Here is an 18,270-nt window from a genome sequence, read left to right on the forward strand (position 1 = left end):
TTTGATGACGTGGCAGTCATTAACTTGGTCAAGGGATGAATTTTTAACTGATTAAACTTTGCAGGGGCAAAAAAAAAGGATTAGCGATTGCAGGGATGAAATTTTAAGCGACCCCTATTTGCAGGGACGAATAACATATTTAAGCCAAGAAAAAATTTACAATGGTAAATACATTAGAAGCTCTTAAGTCGTGGAGCATTTGACTAGGTGTAACATGAAATGAAAATTTGATAAAGTTAGATACTTGAGTCCTTCTATTTGGACAAATATTTTTTAATTTTTTTTGAAGGAATTTGGACAAATATTTGATACTTGGTTGGTGCATATAGAAAAATATGATATGAGAGGTTAAGCTCTTGAATGAATTTAGTTATCACGAATGATTAATTTATGTATTTGCAATAGAGGATACAATGATTTATAAAAAACAAAAACCTTCATGAAGATTTTAAAGTTGAGATCATGATATATCCATGCCTTAAAGGTGCATGGATAGAGCACTAAAGATGAATAACAAAGGAAATAGAAAACCAAGAGAATGAAAATGTCTTAAAACTGTAACAGATCATTTAAAATGTATGATATATATACATAACCATTTCATAAGTGGGGAAGATGAAGTGTTATAGTAAAAAATACAAAATACATAATTAATAAACAACGAGCATATTAACTTTAAGAAAAGGCGTAAAAGTATTTTCAAGAGAGGCTCACTCACAAATCTATGTTTAAAAGAGTTCAATCATCTCAAATTTTAAGAAATCCACTCTCATCACTTTGCTCATTTGTCAAATAGAAACCAAAATATATCATAGAAGTTTCACTTGCACCATTTAAATTCACTTCAGCTTCATCACAAACAAAGACACATAATAGTAAAAGTTATATCTGCATCAAGAAGAAACTTGAAAGATGAGTTCTTCTAAACCTGCAGCTCCAAAGCCAAACACAGATGATTACAAGCTAAAAGACACAAAGCCACAGCTAGGAGAAAAATGGCCACATGGAGGACAACGAGGCGGAACCGGTTGGCTTTACAGCGAAAGAGCAACGAGCACTTACGACCTTGTGGAACAGATGTTCTACCTCTATGTTCGCGTTGTCAAAGCCAAAGAATTGCCACCAAATCCAGTCACAGGAAGCGTAGATCCTTATGTTGAAGTGAAAGTTGGCAACTACAAAGGAAAAACAAGACACTTTGAGAAGAAAACAAACCCCGAATGGAAGCAAGTTTTCGCATTCTCAAAGGAGAAGATACAATCATCGGTTGTTGAAGTATTTGTACGAGACAAAGAGATGGTAGCTAGAGATGATTATATTGGAAAAGTTGAATTTGATATGCATGAAGTTCCAACAAGAGTTCCACCAGATAGTCCTTTGGCGCCGCAATGGTATAGACTAGGGAATTTGAAAGGTGAAACAAGAACAAGAGGTGAAGTTATGTTAGCGGTTTGGATGGGAACACAAGCTGATGAAGCGTTTCCTGAGGCATGGCATTCAGATTCAGCTTCAGTTAAAGGTGAAGGAGTTTACAATATTAGATCAAAGGTTTATGTTAATCCGAAACTTTGGTATTTAAGGGTTAATGTAATTGAAGCTCAAGATGTTCAGCCACATGATAAAAGCCAACCACCACAAGTTTTTGTAAAAGCTCAAGTTGGACAACAAGTTCTTAAAACTAAGCTATGTCCGACCAAAACACCGAATCCAATGTGGAACGAAGATCTTGTATTCGTAGCTGCTGAGCCGTTCGAAGAAAACCTCGTGCTGACGTTGGAGAACAAGGCGAGTCCCGGGAAAGACGAAGTTGTGGCGAAGTTAACCTTGCCGTTGAACAAATTCGAGACTCGGATGGATCATCGCCCGGTGCATTCGCGGTGGTACAACGTTGAAAGATTTGGTTTTGGCGTTCTCGAAGGTGATAAAGGTAACGAACTTAAATTCTCAAGTAGGATTCACCTTAGAGTTTGTCTTGAAGGTGCTTATCATGTTCTTGATGAATCCACAATGTATATAAGTGATACAAGACCAACTGCTAGACAACTTTGGAAGCAACCAATTGGGATACTTGAAGTTGGAATATTGAGTGCACAAGGACTTTCACCAATGAAAACAGGCAATGGTAAAAGTTCAACAGATGCTTATTGTGTAGCAAAATATGGTATGAAATGGGTTAGAACAAGAACAATCACTGAGAGTTTTAATCCAAAATGGAATGAACAATATACATGGGAAGTTCATGATCCTTGCACAGTCATAACTTTTGGTGTTTTTGACAATTGTCATTTAGGTGGTGGAAATTCTCAACAAAGTGGAGCCAAAACTAATGATGCAAAAATTGGTAAAGTGAGAATTCGTTTATCAACTTTAGAAATGGATAGAATCTACACAAACTCATATCCATTACTTGTTCTAAAACCTTCTGGATTGAAAAAAATGGGAGAGCTTCAACTAGCTATTCGTTTCACATGTCTTTCTTTAGCACACATAATTTACCTTTATGGACACCCTTTACTTCCAAAAATGCATTACTTGCATCCATTCACTGTGAACCAATTAGATAGTTTAAGATACCAAGCTATGAACATTGTAGCAGTGAGGCTAGGAAGAGCAGAACCACCTCTTAGGAAAGAAGTTGTTGAATACATGCTTGATGTGGATTCACATATATGGAGTTTAAGAAGAAGCAAAGCAAATTTTTTCAGAATTGTATCACTTTTTTCAGGGGTAATATCTATGAGTAAATGGCTTGGTGAGGTACAAAAGTGGAAGAATCCAGTGACAACAATACTAGTTCATGTTCTTTTTTTCATCTTAATATGTTATCCAGAATTGATCCTACCAACAATTTTTCTCTACATGTTTCTCATTGGAATATGGAATTTTAGGAAAAGACCTAGACACCCTCCACATATGGATACAAAAATTTCATGGGCTGAAGCAGCACATCCAGATGAACTAGATGAAGAGTTTGATACTTTTCCAACCTCTAAGGCACAAGATGTGATAAGAATGAGGTATGATAGGCTTAGGAGTGTTGCTGGAAGAATACAAACTGTGGTTGGTGATATTGCAACACAAGGTGAGAGGCTTCAAGCTTTGCTTAGTTGGAGAGATCCAAGAGCAACATTTTTGTTTGTTATCTTCTGTCTTGTAACTGCTGTGGCACTATATGTTACACCTTTTAAGATTGTTATTTCTGTTGCTGGGATTTTCTGGCTTAGGCATCCAAAGTTTAGGAGCAAGTTGCCTTCTGTGCCAAGCAATTTCTTCAAGAGGTTGCCATCTGGTGCTGATAGCATGCTTTGAATTGGCCTTTACTACAGGTCGGTTATTTGGACGTCACAGTCGCGGTTTCATCCTGGTTCGAGCGGTTTGAGATAGTTGAATCCTCATTCGAGATCTTGCGATTTCGTTTGGTTTGGTTTGGTTTTTGAAACATTGACTTTGAGGATTCAAATGATCAAAACACAAGATCTCATGCTGTTTATTTTTTTCTTTTCACTTGTTTTGTTTTGTATGAGTGCATTAGTAATTCATTACTTTTGATGTATACGCAGTTATTATTGATTTTCCTAATTTTTTTTATTTAATCATTGTTATTTGGGATTCACGTGTTCTCATTTCTCAATATAAAACTATTAGAAACATAGGATTAGTAGGATATTAGTCCTAATAGATAGTATTATAAATAGCTTGTAACCACCTCATTAGTGTGAATTTTCACTCATTTGTAATATCTAATTTCCATCAATACATAGAGCTTTGCTTTATTTCTCTCATTCCTTGCCATGTTTCATAACGTGGTATTATATCTAATCTCGTATCCACCTTAAAGGATATTTTCCGCTGCATTTTCTCAAGAAAATCAATTCTCTAATTTTCACTTTCTTTCTCATTACCATTTTCGTTTCCTTACTTTCTCACTGATTCCAATTCGGTTTCACCTTCTTGATTCTTTTCTTTGTTCAATTTCGTTTCTCTCATTACATAATTGACGAATTCCTTGCATCGATTTTTCATATTGTTCATTCCTTTTCGATTTGGTAATTTTCTTTTCGATTTGTACCTCTTCTTCACTGTTCGAATCTCCAAACTATGAGATTCTTGGTGGTTTATTGTTGCGATTCTTGCTTTGATTTTGTGCTAGTATTGCGTTTTTTCGTTTTTCGATTCCGTTCAATGCTGCTCTTGTCATTTTCCCCAATTGTTAGGGTTTCGCGATTTCGTGTTCGTTTGTCTCCAATTCAAGCACTCTTTCTCCTTCTCAGATTCCATTTCTGGTTCAATGTCATCTTCCATTCGAGTTTTGCTCGAAATCTTTTGTTATCGTAATTTTCCCCAAATCTTAGGGTTTGCGATTTCAATTCGATTTCGCAGTTTCTATTTTGTTTATTCATTCTAGAAAGATAATTTGATTTCCTGATTTGATTCCATTTTCTGGTTCATTTTCATCCTATATTCGACTTTCTTGATTGATTGCGATTTTGTTGTTATCACCATTTTTTATTCTAATTTTTTATTTCTCCCCTAATTTCTCGAGTTTTTGCTTTTGGTTTCACTGCCTAGATTCCTCATTTTCGTGGTCAATTTTGCTGCTCTGTTGAGACTCGATTGTGTCGCTGATAGATGCTGTTGTTGACGTCCACGAAGTTTTCTTTTGTTTACAATTCATTGTTAAAAAATTAAATCAAGCATAATCTAGAAGATTTTAGAAGTATGATGTGGCTTATGAGATAAGATTGCCACTTAAGTTGCAAAGTTAGAATTGAACACTAATACTTAGCTATTAGTAACTTACTTGTCCATTAAGTTTACTTAACAATTAAGAGTTGCATAAAAGAGCAACACATGGATACTAGGTGTCTTATGTTTGTATAATTACTTGGAAGCTAAGTATGCTTAGTCATTAAGAATAGTCTTAGTATTTTGCCTATAAAAGGCCATGCTTGTACCATTGTGATATATCAAGTTTTCATGAATAAAAATAGAGTTCAATAGAAAGTCTCTCCTTTGTTCTTTGTTAGTTTGTTTGTGAGTTTGTGTGTTATATGTCCCATTGATATCAAATTGGTATCAGAGCAGGTTAGGTCCTGCAAAGTGTCGGCGTCAAAAATAGTTTGAGTGTGTGAGGAACAAAATAGTTCTCACTCTGTCAAAGTCAGTGTCAAAAATAGTCCGAGTGTGTGAGGAACAAAAGAGTTCTCATTGTGTCAAAGTTATTGTGAGCATATTTTGAAAAAGATATGGCAAACAATTTCAATATCGTTTGGTCCGGTCCCAAATTGAATTCTGAATTAGATTTCAATTATTGGGAATTTATGATGACAACACATCTTAAAGCTCACAATATCTGGAGCTATGTGGAGTCTGGTTTGCAACAAGGAGCTGATGAACTTGCTCGTAGAAGGGACCAGCTGGCACTATCTCAAATTCTTCAAGGAATAGATTACTCAATTTTCGGCAAAATAGCAAATGCGAAGACTTCAAAAGAGGCGTGGGACATATTGAAGCTGTCACACAAAGGAGTTGAGAAAGCTCAGAAATCGAAGCTGCAGTCTCTGCGTAGAGAATATGAAAGGTACGAAATGTCCAGTTCTGAAACAGTGGAACAATATTTTACTCGTGTTATTAATCTTGTCAACAAGATGAGAGTGTATGGAGAAGATATTCCGGATAGCAAGGTGGTGGAGAAAATTCTACGCACCATGCCGATGAAGTTTGATCATGTGGTGACTACGATATTAGAATCCCACGATACCGATACCTTGTCGGTAGCAGAGTTGCAGGGAAGTATTGAAAGCCACGTCAATCGAATATTAGAGAAGACTGAAAAAGTGAAGGAGGAAGCCTTGAAAAGCCAGGTGAACCTCAACAACGCTGCTGAATCCAGTCAGATGGGTGAAGCCAGAGCACGTGATAATTTCAACAATGGAGGAAGAGGAAATTTCAGAGGTAGAGGTCGAGGAACCTTTAGAGGAAGAGGACGTGGCAACTTCAACCAATGGAGAAACAACAACTACAACAATTTCAATCAATCACATCAAGAAAGAGGCAGAAACAACTTTGGTTCCAACAATCGTGGCAGAGGAAAAGGTTATTACAACCAAGAGAGGACAAATAATGGTTGCTTTAATTGTGGAAAGTACGGGCACAAAGCAGCCGATTGCAGATACAAACATCAGGCAAACATGGCGGAGAATTCATATCAAGATGCTGGTGAGTCTTCTCAAAATCAACAAAGTTTATTTTTAGCAAGCAATACACTTTCGGAAGAAGAAAATATTTGGTATTTGGACACCGGATGTAGTAATCATATGTGTGGGAAAAAGGAATTATTTTCTTCTCTGAACGAAACGGTAAAATCTACCGTGAAGTTTGGAAATAAATCAAATATTCCAATTGAGGGGAAAGGCCAAATTGCTATCAAATTGAAAGATGGATCGCAAAATTTTATTAGTGATGTTTTCTATGCTCCTGGTCTTCATCACAACCTCTTGAGCATGGGACAACTGTCAGAGAAAGGTTACAACATGCAGATTCACAAAGGCTATTGCACTTTGATCGATAGAAATGGAAGATTCATCACGAAGGTAAAAATGTCATCTAACCGCCTATTCCCTCTGAAAATTCAACATGATCAATTTCCTTGCTTGAGTTCAATAATTCCAAATGATGATTGGTTGTGGCACATGAGATTTGGTCACTTTCATTTTTCTGGCTTGAATTATCTGTCACGAAAAGAATATGTTTCTGGTTTGCCTGTTGTGAACATTCCAAGTGGTGTATGCGAGACATGTCAAATTGGAAAGAAGCATAGAGAATCATTTCCAACCGGAAAGTCTTGGAGAGCAAAGAAACTCCTGGAGATCGTTCACTCAGATTTGTGCTCGGTTGAAATACCAACACCTGGTGGATGCAAATATTTTATTACTTTCATTGATGATTTTAGCAGAAAGGCTTGGGTGTATTTTCTAAAGCAGAAATCAGAAGCTATTGATGCCTTCAAGACATTCAAAGCGTTCGTAGAAAAACAAAGTGGTTGTTCAATGAAAGCACTCAGAACAGACAGAGGCCAAGAATACCTCGTCGGCACAAATTTCTTTGAGCAACATGGAATCCAACATTAGTTAACCACCAGATACACTCCTCAACAAAATGGAGTAGCTGAAAGAAAGAACAGAACAATCATGGATATGGTGAGATGCATGTTGAAAGCCAAACAAATGCCAAAGGAATTTTGGGCAGAAGCAGTTGCTACTGCAGTTTATATTTTGAACAGGTGTCCAACAAAAAGTGTTCAAGAGAAGACTCCCGAAGAAGCATGGAGTGGAAGGAGGCCCTCAATTAGACACCTTCGAGTTTTTGGATGTATTGCATATGTTCATGTACCAGATCAAATTAGAAAGAAGTTAGATGATAAAGGCGAGAAATGTATCTTTATTGGATACAGTTCAAATTCAAAGACCTACAAGCTTTACAATCCGGAAACAAAGAAGGTGATCATCAGCAGAGATGTGACGTTTGATGAAGGAGGAATGTGGAATTGGTCATCAAAGTCACAAAAGGAGCTGATAGTAACTCCAAATGATTATGAAGAGGAGGCTGAGAATATAGATACAACACCTGATGAACCGGACGAACCTGATGAGCCAGAAACATCAAACAGAGCACAAAGAAATCGAAGAGTACCAGCTCGACTGCAAGATTGTGTCTTGGGTACCGATAATGATCCATCCGATGAAGAGATTATCAACTTTGCCTTATTTGCAGATTGTGAGCCAGTTACTTTTGAAGAAGCTGCTGGTAATGAAAATTGGATAAAAGCTATGGATGAAGAAATCAATGCAATTGAGAAGAATAAAACATGGGAGCTGACTGAATTACCAGCAGACAAGAAGCCGATAGGAGTGAAGTGGGTGTATAAGACAAAGTACAAACCCAGTGGTGAAATTGATCGCTATAAAGCGAGGTTGGTGGCTAAAGGCTACAAACAAAAACCAGGTATTGATTATTTTGAAGTATTTGCTCCCGTTGCGAGATTAGATACGATTCACATGCTTATGTCACTCTCAGCTCAGAATAATTGGAAAATACATCAAATGGATGTTAAGTCTGCATTTCTTAATGGTACTTTGGAAGAAGAAGTGTATGTTGAGCAGCCTGCAGGATATGTAGTTAGAGGAAAGGAAGATAAAGTTTATAGATTGAAGAAAGCATTGTATGGCTTGAAGCAGGCGCCAAGAGCATGGTACAAAAAGATTGATTCTTATTTCATTCAAAACGGCTTTCAGAGATGTCCATTTGAGCACACACTCTACATCAAATTCATTGATCCTGGAGATGTTCTTATTGTGTGCCTCTATGTCGATGATCTGATATTCACCGGCAACAATTCAAAGATGATTGTTGAATTCAGGGAGGCTATGATAAGATGTTTTGAAATGACAGACTTGGGCCTAATGTCCTATTTTCTCGGCATTGAGGTCGTTCAACAGAAGGATGGAATCTTTATCTCTCAGAAGAAGTATGCAAGTGATATTTTGAAGAAATTCAAGATGGAGCAATCAAAGCCAATTTCCACACCCGTTGAAGAAAAATTGAAGCTGACAAGAGAAAGAGATGGTAAAAGGGTAGACCCAACTCATTATAAAAGTTTGATTGGAAGCTTGAGATATTTGACTGCAACAAGGCCAGATATAGTATATGGAGTTGGTTTACTTAGCAGATACATGGAGGAGCCGCGTGTTAGTCACTTGCAAGGAGTCAAAAGGATTCTTCGTTATATTAAAGGTACTCTGACCGAAGGAATTTTTTATGGTAATAATAATGATGTGAAGCTTGTTGGATATACAGATAGTGATTGGGCAGGAGATATAGAAACAAGAAAAAGCACGTCAGGGTACGCGTTTCATCTGGGAACTGGTGCAATATCATGGTCTTCAAAGAAACAGCCAGTTGTCGCACTTTCTACAGCTGAAGCAGAATATATAGCAGCAACCAGTTGTGCTACTCAAACAGTGTGGCTGAGAAAAATTTTAGAAGTGATGCATCAGAAGCAGAATACTCCTACGGAGATATATTGTGATAACAAATCAGCAATTGCATTAAGCAAAAATCCAGTTTTTCATGGACGGTCCAAGCATATTGATATTCGATTTCACAAGATCCGAGAACTAATTGATGAGAAAGAAGTGGTGATCGAGTACTGCCCCACTGAAGAGCAGATTGCAGATATTTTTACAAAACCGTTGAAGACCGAGTCATTTTACAAAATAAAGAAAATGCTTGGAATGATGCAAGCTTGATTTAAGGGAGGCAATGTTAAAAAATTAAATCAAGCATAATCTAGAAGATTTTAGAAGTATGATGTGGCTTATGAGATAAGATTGCCACTTAAGTTGCAAAGTTAGAATTGAACACTAATACTTAGCTATTAGTAACTTACTTGTCCATTAAGTTTACTTAACAATTAAGAGTTGCATAAAAGAGCAACACATGGATACTAGGTGTCTTATGTTTGTATAATTACTTGGAAGCTAAGTATGCTTAGTCATTAAGAATAGTCTTAGTATTTTGCCTATAAAAGGCCATGCTTGTACCATTGTGATATATCAAGTTTTCATGAATAAAAATAGAGTTCAATAGAAAGTCTCTCCTTTGTTCTTTGTTAGTTTGTTTGTGAGTTTGTGTGTTATATGTCCCATTGATATCAAATTGGTATCAGAGCAGGTTAGGTCCTGCAAAGTGTCGGCGTCAAAAATAGTTTGAGTGTGTGAGGAACAAAATAGTTCTCACTCTGTCAAAGTCAGTGTCAAAAATAGTCCGAGTGTGTGAGGAACAAAAGAGTTCTCATTGTGTCAAAGTTATTGTGAGCATATTTTGAAAAAGATATGGCAAACAATTTCAATATCGTTTGGTCCGGTCCCAAATTGAATTCTGAATTAGATTTCAATTATTGGGAATTTATGATGACAACACATCTTAAAGCTCACAACATCTGGAGCTATGTGGAGTCTGGTTTGCAACAAGGAGCTGATGAACTTGCTCGTAGAAGGGACCAGCTGGCACTATCTCAAATTCTTCAAGGAATAGATTACTCAATTTTCGGCAAAATAGCAAATGCGAAGACTTCAAAAGAGGCGTGGGACATATTGAAGCTGTCACACAAAGGAGTTGAGAAAGCTCAGAAATCGAAGCTGCAGTCTCTGCATAGAGAATATGAAAGGTACGAAATGTCCAGTTCTGAAACAGTGGAACAATATTTTACTCGTGTTATTAATCTTGTCAACAAGATGAGAGTGTATGGAGAAGATATTCCGGATAGCAAGGTGGTGGAGAAAATTCTACGCACCATGCCGATGAAGTTTGATCATGTGGTGACTACGATATTAGAATCCCACGATACCGATACCTTGTCGGTAGCAGAGTTGCAGGGAAGTATTGAAAGCCACGTCAATCGAATATTAGAGAAGACTGAAAAAGTGAAGGAGGAAGCCTTGAAAAGCCAGGTGAACCTCAACAACGCTGCTGAATCCAGTCAGATGGGTGAAGCCAGAGCACGTGATAATTTCAACAATGGAGGAAGAGGAAATTTCAGAGGTAGAGGTCGAGGAACCTTTAGAGGAAGAGGACGTGGCAACTTCAACCAATGGAGAAACAACAACTACAACAATTTCAATCAATCACATCAAGAAAGAGGCAGAAACAACTTTGGTTCCAACAATCGTGGCAGAGGAAAAGGTTATTACAACCAAGAGAGGACAAATAATGGTTGCTTTAATTGTGGAAAGTACGGGCACAAAGCAGCCGATTGCAGATACAAACATCAGGCAAACATGGCGGAGAATTCATATCAAGATGCTGGTGAGTCTTCTCAAAATCAACAAAGTTTATTTTTAGCAAGCAATACACTTTCGGAAGAAGAAAATATTTGGTATTTGGACACCGGATGTAGTAATCATATGTGTGGGAAAAAGGAATTATTTTCTTCTCTGAACGAAACGGTAAAATCTACCGTGAAGTTTGGAAATAAATCAAATATTCCAATTGAGGGGAAAGGCCAAATTGCTATCAAATTGAAAGATGGATCGCAAAATTTTATTAGTGATGTTTTCTATGCTCCTGGTCTTCATCACAACCTCTTGAGCATGGGACAACTGTCAGAGAAAGGTTACAACATGCAGATTCACAAAGGCTATTGCACTTTGATCGATAGAAATGGAAGATTCATCACGAAGGTAAAAATGTCATCTAACCGCCTATTCCCTCTGAAAATTCAACATGATCAATTTCCTTGCTTGAGTTCAATAATTCCAAATGATGATTGGTTGTGGCACATGAGATTTGGTCACTTTCATTTTTCTGGCTTGAATTATCTGTCACGAAAAGAATATGTTTCTGGTTTGCCTGTTGTGAACATTCCAAGTGGTGTATGCGAGACATGTCAAATTGGAAAGAAGCATAGAGAATCATTTCCAACCGGAAAGTCTTGGAGAGCAAAGAAACTCCTGGAGATCGTTCACTCAGATTTGTGCTCGGTTGAAATACCAACACCTGGTGGATGCAAATATTTTATTACTTTCATTGATGATTTTAGCAGAAAGGCTTGGGTGTATTTTCTAAAGCAGAAATCAGAAGCTATTGATGCCTTCAAGACATTCAAAGCGTTCGTAGAAAAACAAAGTGGTTGTTCAATGAAAGCACTCAGAACAGACAGAGGCCAAGAATACCTCGTCGGCACAAATTTCTTTGAGCAACATGGAATCCAACATTAGTTAACCACCAGATACACTCCTCAACAAAATGGAGTAGCTGAAAGAAAGAACAGAACAATCATGGATATGGTGAGATGCATGTTGAAAGCCAAACAAATGCCAAAGGAATTTTGGGCAGAAGCAGTTGCTACTGCAGTTTATATTTTGAACAGGTGTCCAACAAAAAGTGTTCAAGAGAAGACTCCCGAAGAAGCATGGAGTGGAAGGAGGCCCTCAATTAGACACCTTCGAGTTTTTGGATGTATTGCATATGTTCATGTACCAGATCAAATTAGAAAGAAGTTAGATGATAAAGGCGAGAAATGTATCTTTATTGGATACAGTTCAAATTCAAAGGCCTACAAGCTTTACAATCCGGAAACAAAGAAGGTGATCATCAGCAGAGATGTGACGTTTGATGAAGGAGGAATGTGGAATTGGTCATCAAAGTCACAAAAGGAGCTGATAGTAACTCCAAATGATTATGAAGAGGAGGCTGAGAATATAGATACAACACCTGATGAACCGAACGAACCTGATGAGCCAGAAACATCAAACAGAGCACAAAGAAATCGAAGAGTACCAGCTCGACTGCAAGATTGTGTCTTGGGTACCGATAATGATCCATCCGATGAAGAGATTATCAACTTTGCCTTATTTGCAGATTGTGAGCCAGTTACTTTTGAAGAAGCTGCTGGTAATGAAAATTGGATAAAAGCTATGGATGAAGAAATCAATGCAATTGAGAAGAATAAAACATGGGAGCTGACTGAATTACCAGCAGACAAGAAGCCGATAGGAGTGAAGTGGGTGTATAAGACAAAGTACAAACCCAGTGGTGAAATTGATCGCTATAAAGCGAGGTTGGTGGCTAAAGGCTACAAACAAAAACCAGGTATTGATTATTTTGAAGTATTTGCTCCCGTTGCGAGATTAGATACGATTCACATGCTTATGTCACTCTCAGCTCAGAATAATTGGAAAATACATCAAATGGATGTTAAGTCTGCATTTCTTAATGGTACTTTGGAAGAAGAAGTGTATGTTGAGCAGCCTGCAGGATATGTAGTTAGAGGAAAGGAAGATAAAGTTTATAGATTGAAGAAAGCATTGTATGGCTTGAAGCAGGCGCCAAGAGCATGGTACAAAAAGATTGATTCTTATTTCATTCAAAACGGCTTTCAGAGATGTCCATTTGAGCACACACTCTACATCAAATTCATTGATCCTGGAGATGTTCTTATTGTGTGCCTCTATGTCGATGATCTGATATTCACCGGCAACAATTCAAAGATGATTGTTGAATTCAGGGAGGCTATGATAAGATGTTTTGAAATGACAGACTTGGGCCTAATGTCCTATTTTCTCGGCATTGAGGTCGTTCAACAGAAGGATGGAATCTTTATCTCTCAGAAGAAGTATGCAAGTGATATTTTGAAGAAATTCAAGATGGAGCAATCAAAGCCAATTTCCACACCCGTTGAAGAAAAATTGAAGCTGACAAGAGAAAGAGATGGTAAAAGGGTAGACCCAACTCATTATAAAAGTTTGATTGGAAGCTTGAGATATTTGACTGCAACAAGGCCAGATATAGTATATGGAGTTGGTTTACTTAGCAGATACATGGAGGAGCCGCGTGTTAGTCACTTGCAAGGAGTCAAAAGGATTCTTCGTTATATTAAAGGTACTCTGACCGAAGGAATTTTTTATGGTAATAATAATGATGTGAAGCTTGTTGGATATACAGATAGTGATTGGGCAGGAGATATAGAAACAAGAAAAAGCACGTCAGGGTACGCGTTTCATCTGGGAACTGGTGCAATATCATGGTCTTCAAAGAAACAGCCAGTTGTCGCACTTTCTACAGCTGAAGCAGAATATATAGCAGCAACCAGTTGTGCTACTCAAACAGTGTGGCTGAGAAAAATTTTAGAAGTGATGCATCAGAAGCAGAATACTCCTACGGAGATATATTGTGATAACAAATCAGCAATTGCATTAAGCAAAAATCCAGTTTTTCATGGACGGTCCAAGCATATTGATATTCGATTTCACAAGATCCGAGAACTAATTGATGAGAAAGAAGTGGTGATCGAGTACTGCCCCACTGAAGAGCAGATTGCAGATATTTTTACAAAACCGTTGAAGACCGAGTCATTTTACAAAATAAAGAAAATGCTTGGAATGATGCAAGCTTGATTTAAGGGAGGCAATGTTAAAAAATTAAATCAAGCATAATCTAGAAGATTTTAGAAGTATGATGTGGCTTATGAGATAAGATTGCCACTTAAGTTGCAAAGTTAGAATTGAACACTAATACTTAGCTATTAGTAACTTACTTGTCCATTAAGTTTACTTAACAATTAAGAGTTGCATAAAAGAGCAACACATGGATACTAGGTGTCTTATGTTTGTATAATTACTTGGAAGCTAAGTATGCTTAGTCATTAAGAATAGTCTTAGTATTTTGCCTATAAATGCTTGTACCATTGTGATATATCAAGTTTTCATGAATAAAAATAGAGTTCAATAGAAAGTCTCTCCTTTGTTCTTTGTTAGTTTGTTTGTGAGTTTGTGTGTTATATGTCCCATTGATATCATTCATGAGGGTTTTAGATTCATCCAATTTTTGAGATATGTCTATGAAGATATCGTGGTGAATGATTTTGATCAGTGCTCATGAAAAGGCATTGGATTTTGTAATTTCTGAACTGAGGCAGGTTACTTTCTCTCTCATAAGGTGTTTGTTGGAGGTTTTCACTATAAACAGTACGGTGTTGTGTTCAATTCGATGACGACAGTTGTTAGTGCAATTGCATTTGTGAGTGTTTCATCCATTTTTGTATATTCTAGTATGTTACATGACGCAAGCCTTCTATTTCTTTTTTCTACTTGATTGATTTTTGGTGCATTGGTGTATCGATTTGGTTATGTGGCTTTTGTTCCTGAATTGGAAGTTTGTTGTAGTTGGTTCTAATCTTGAGCTACATCCATAATTTTTGTTTGACAATTGTGATTATTGCCAATGGTCACGTGCTTTTCAGCTCCCGGTTTTGGAAGTGTTGGATTGATTTTGTTTTTGGACATTTACATGTTATTTTTCTTAGTATTCTTGGTCCAATACAACATATTGAATGCAAGTTCCTGAAGTTGCTGGAATTGCACTATCTTTTATGAGTTTGTTTTACCTTCAAAGCCATATATTGGGAGTATTGGTTCTTGTTGTGTTCCTTTTGGAATCAACCATGCTGGTTTTGTGGTGAAGCATCTCATTGGATATGCTTATTTTCCAACGGTGGGAAGTTTTAAAGTTGCATGGATGATATAGCTTTTGGATAAGTATGCTTGCATATTTCACTCTTACATTTACACTCATGGGACATGTCTGCAACAATGCCTACTACTTGTCAGCTTGTGATCTTGATTGGTGCCTTTTGATTCCTTGAATATGGATTATTGGAGATTGGTTCCTTCTTACTTCTAATTTTCCACATATTTTTACATCTCTACTGCATTTTGTTGATGATGAAAATTTTATGTTGGAAATTGTTCTTAGTTTTCCATTGTTTTGTTGCTGCTGTTTCGTGACCATGCTTTAGTTGCTGTTTTTGCTTCATGGTTTCAGATCTGTTTTTGAAGCCTTGGTTTGATATCGGAAGCATGGCATTTTCCCCTGGATCGTTGCTGAAGCTTTATGTTTCTCTGCTAGTTTGTATATCATTATGCAGATTACAAACAATTTATTGGATTTTTTTTTAAGCTTCATTGTTGGAGGTTCCATTCCGTTTGACGCTCATTGAGTTTTTCTGTCATGTTGTGGCAATAGTTTATGTCCATGGCTTTCTTCTTCATCTCTCTTATTAGCCTATGATGGCTTTGATTCTTGTATTGAGCTTCTGTTCATGATGGTTAAGCCATGTTGATTGTAACAACCCAATTTTTCGCTAGATTTATTTTATTTGTTTATTATGTGTGTTTATATGTGCTTGTTTGTGATTAATTGTCTCTGTGTGTATTTTACCCGGGATTGGTAGAGTTTGGCTTATGAAGGGCATTTTAGTCATTTTGGACTCATGGGTATTTTGGTCGTTTGGTTAACAAGGGTAAAATAGTCTTTTTGTTACGAGAGTTATTTTTAGTAGTTGGGGTAACAATAGATGTTTTTACCAAGTTACTGGTCGATTAGAGTAATTAATTAAGAGCCAGTAACTATTCGTCATTTTTATCCATAAGTGACTAGAAACTATGAGAATTAGTTAATGAGAACTTTAAGCCCATTAAGACAATTGAGGGTTGAGCCCATTTATGTAGAGCCTATATAAACTCTAGTCTTAAGAGAAATTAGGGTTTTACACTCATTTTTCACAAACGTTTGAGAGAGGTAGAGAGAGGTAGAGAGAAAGAGCATGAACAAGGGTTAGAGAGAATAAGCTTGGGAGAAGAAGAAAATGGTAGAGATTCAAGGGGGTGAAGAAAAAATGAAGCCTAAGTTAAAGTTTGTGCTCAATTGAGGTAAGGGGGATGATGTTCATTCATAATTTGAAAACCATTCCTTGTATGGAGAATTGACCAGCAGAGACATAGTTATAGCTTGTACTATGCGCAGACAATAATGGATTAATGGATAAGTGGTTGTACAACTGTACTATTGTCTGTTGGGTATTTGAGTATTGGCTTCATTTGTTGCAAAAACAAATACTCATGTATGATGTTGGATACGATGTTCCAACATCTTGGCATGGTTCAGTGTGCCCTGTTTATGTGGCTTGGTTTACGCAATCTTTATCTTATTAAGGAAACCACGTCCTATTTCTCATTCACCAAGCAACGCATTTTTGCCCGGAATCAGCTGGAAGATTTGTTTCTAAAATATAAACAATATTTTAGGATTCCTTGGTGGTGTGTTTGGCGGTTCCTAAAAATGTTCCTCCTTTTTAGGAGTTACCATATTTGTAAAATATATTTTCAAAAGAGATTTTGTAAAATATATTTTTTGAAGAATATTTGTTTCAATATATTTATGAAGAGAATATTTGATACAAATATATGTTTAGCCTATGACGAAAATGCCCATGCTTTGAATGACTATATAAGGAAGACTTGTACCCTAGTTTTACTCACCAATTCAAGAGTATTGAATTTTGAAGAAGCTAAACTAACCCCCTCAAATTGGCACCAAAGAGAATCGAACCTGAGACCTTGAGGAGGAGCACACTCTCAGGTCTCAAGCCAATACCATGCATTGAGTTGGACCTTTAGTTGAGTTGTAATGGATCAAAACCATCGATTGATAAAAGAATAGATTCTTAGGGTTTTGAGTCATCTTCCATGTGTGTTCTTCTCTTGTATCGTTTGTGATGCAAGTCTAGGACTAGGACTGTTTATTGAGTTGTAAACTCATGACCTACTCCGAAGCTTTTAAGCAAGGAGCTAGGTAGATTGTGTACTACACCCAAACTGTGAAGCACGGTGTTAGGTAGTTGTGTTTGAAGGTAACTTCACCGTTTGAGTTTGTGTTTAGGCCTGATAGGTCACAGGGGTTGTGACTGACCATAGGATAGTGAGATGAGATCTCAGATCTAGGAGTTCCTAGGTTGAAATCAATACAGGTAGGTCCTAGGTCTTTAGTGTAAACGAGTTTGCTGAGAGCTATAGAATAAGGACTACACTAGTGGATTTCCTTCCTGGCTTGGTAGCCCGCACATGTAGGTGAGTTGTGTCGAACCGGGCTAACAAACTCTCTGTGCCTTTTACTTTCTTGTCTTTTATTTTGCTGTTTCGTTTATGTTTACTGCTAGCACGATGTTGGAACATTTAACGGAACATCTGCTTTCTATGCATCCGGAATTGAAACATCACATAGAACAGCTTCTAACTAACGCGCTAAAAATTCAACATCTGTTATATTTGCCTTGATCTGTCTGGTTTCTGCTAGCTCGATGTTAAAACATCTTACTCGACATTCTATTCGTATCTGATGTTGAAACATCGTATAAAACATATGAAAGCTAGCCTGCCGGAATTTCATTGTCCTTTCTCTAATCTCCTTCAATGGATATGATCTAATTCCTTATAATTCCTCTGAAATGGTTGTTGCTCCAGTCTTCTATTCCTTCTGCAAATTTGTGTCTTCCAATAACCAAATAAACTGACTTTAGCTTCTTCACTTCAGACTCTGAAGGTCTTCACACTCTGGTGGCTTCAGACTCCGACGGCTTCAGACTCTGCCAGTCAGCTTCTGATGTCTTCAGACTTTGACTTGCAACAAAGCTTTTGTAGTAAATTCTTTTTCTCTCAATTGTTCTTATACAAAACACAATGACTCAAACACAACGAAACCCTAATGATTCAATTCTTCAATACTTGATTTCGTGAGTAGAAGTTAGTTCTGAGTCTCCTTATATAGCCATTGTTCAAACATGGGATTTTTCGTCAATGGGCTAAACAAATTGATTTGTTCATAATTATATTTTCAACAACAATCTTTTGAGAAGTAAAATATATATTTCTCAAA

The 18,270-nt window shown here is 37.1% G+C and overlaps 1 protein-coding gene across 1 annotated transcript; it reads left to right on the top strand.

Moving 5' to 3' along the window:
• The first annotated feature begins 759 nt into the window (after positions 1–759).
• On the top strand, positions 760–3,773 carry LOC146955160 (FT-interacting protein 1-like). Its single transcript, XM_085720401.1, has one exon. It carries the CDS (start codon positions 913–915, stop codon positions 3,307–3,309), a length of 2,397 nt encoding a protein of 798 aa, XP_085576527.1. The 5' UTR covers positions 760–912; the 3' UTR covers positions 3,310–3,773.
• The last annotated feature ends 14,497 nt before the right edge of the window (positions 3,774–18,270 follow it).

This window comes from Medicago sativa, chromosome 1 (assembly GCF_051527215.1).
Source record: "Medicago sativa cultivar Bolivia chromosome 1, Bolivia_mono, whole genome shotgun sequence".
NCBI lineage: Eukaryota > Viridiplantae > Streptophyta > Magnoliopsida > Fabales > Fabaceae > Medicago > Medicago sativa.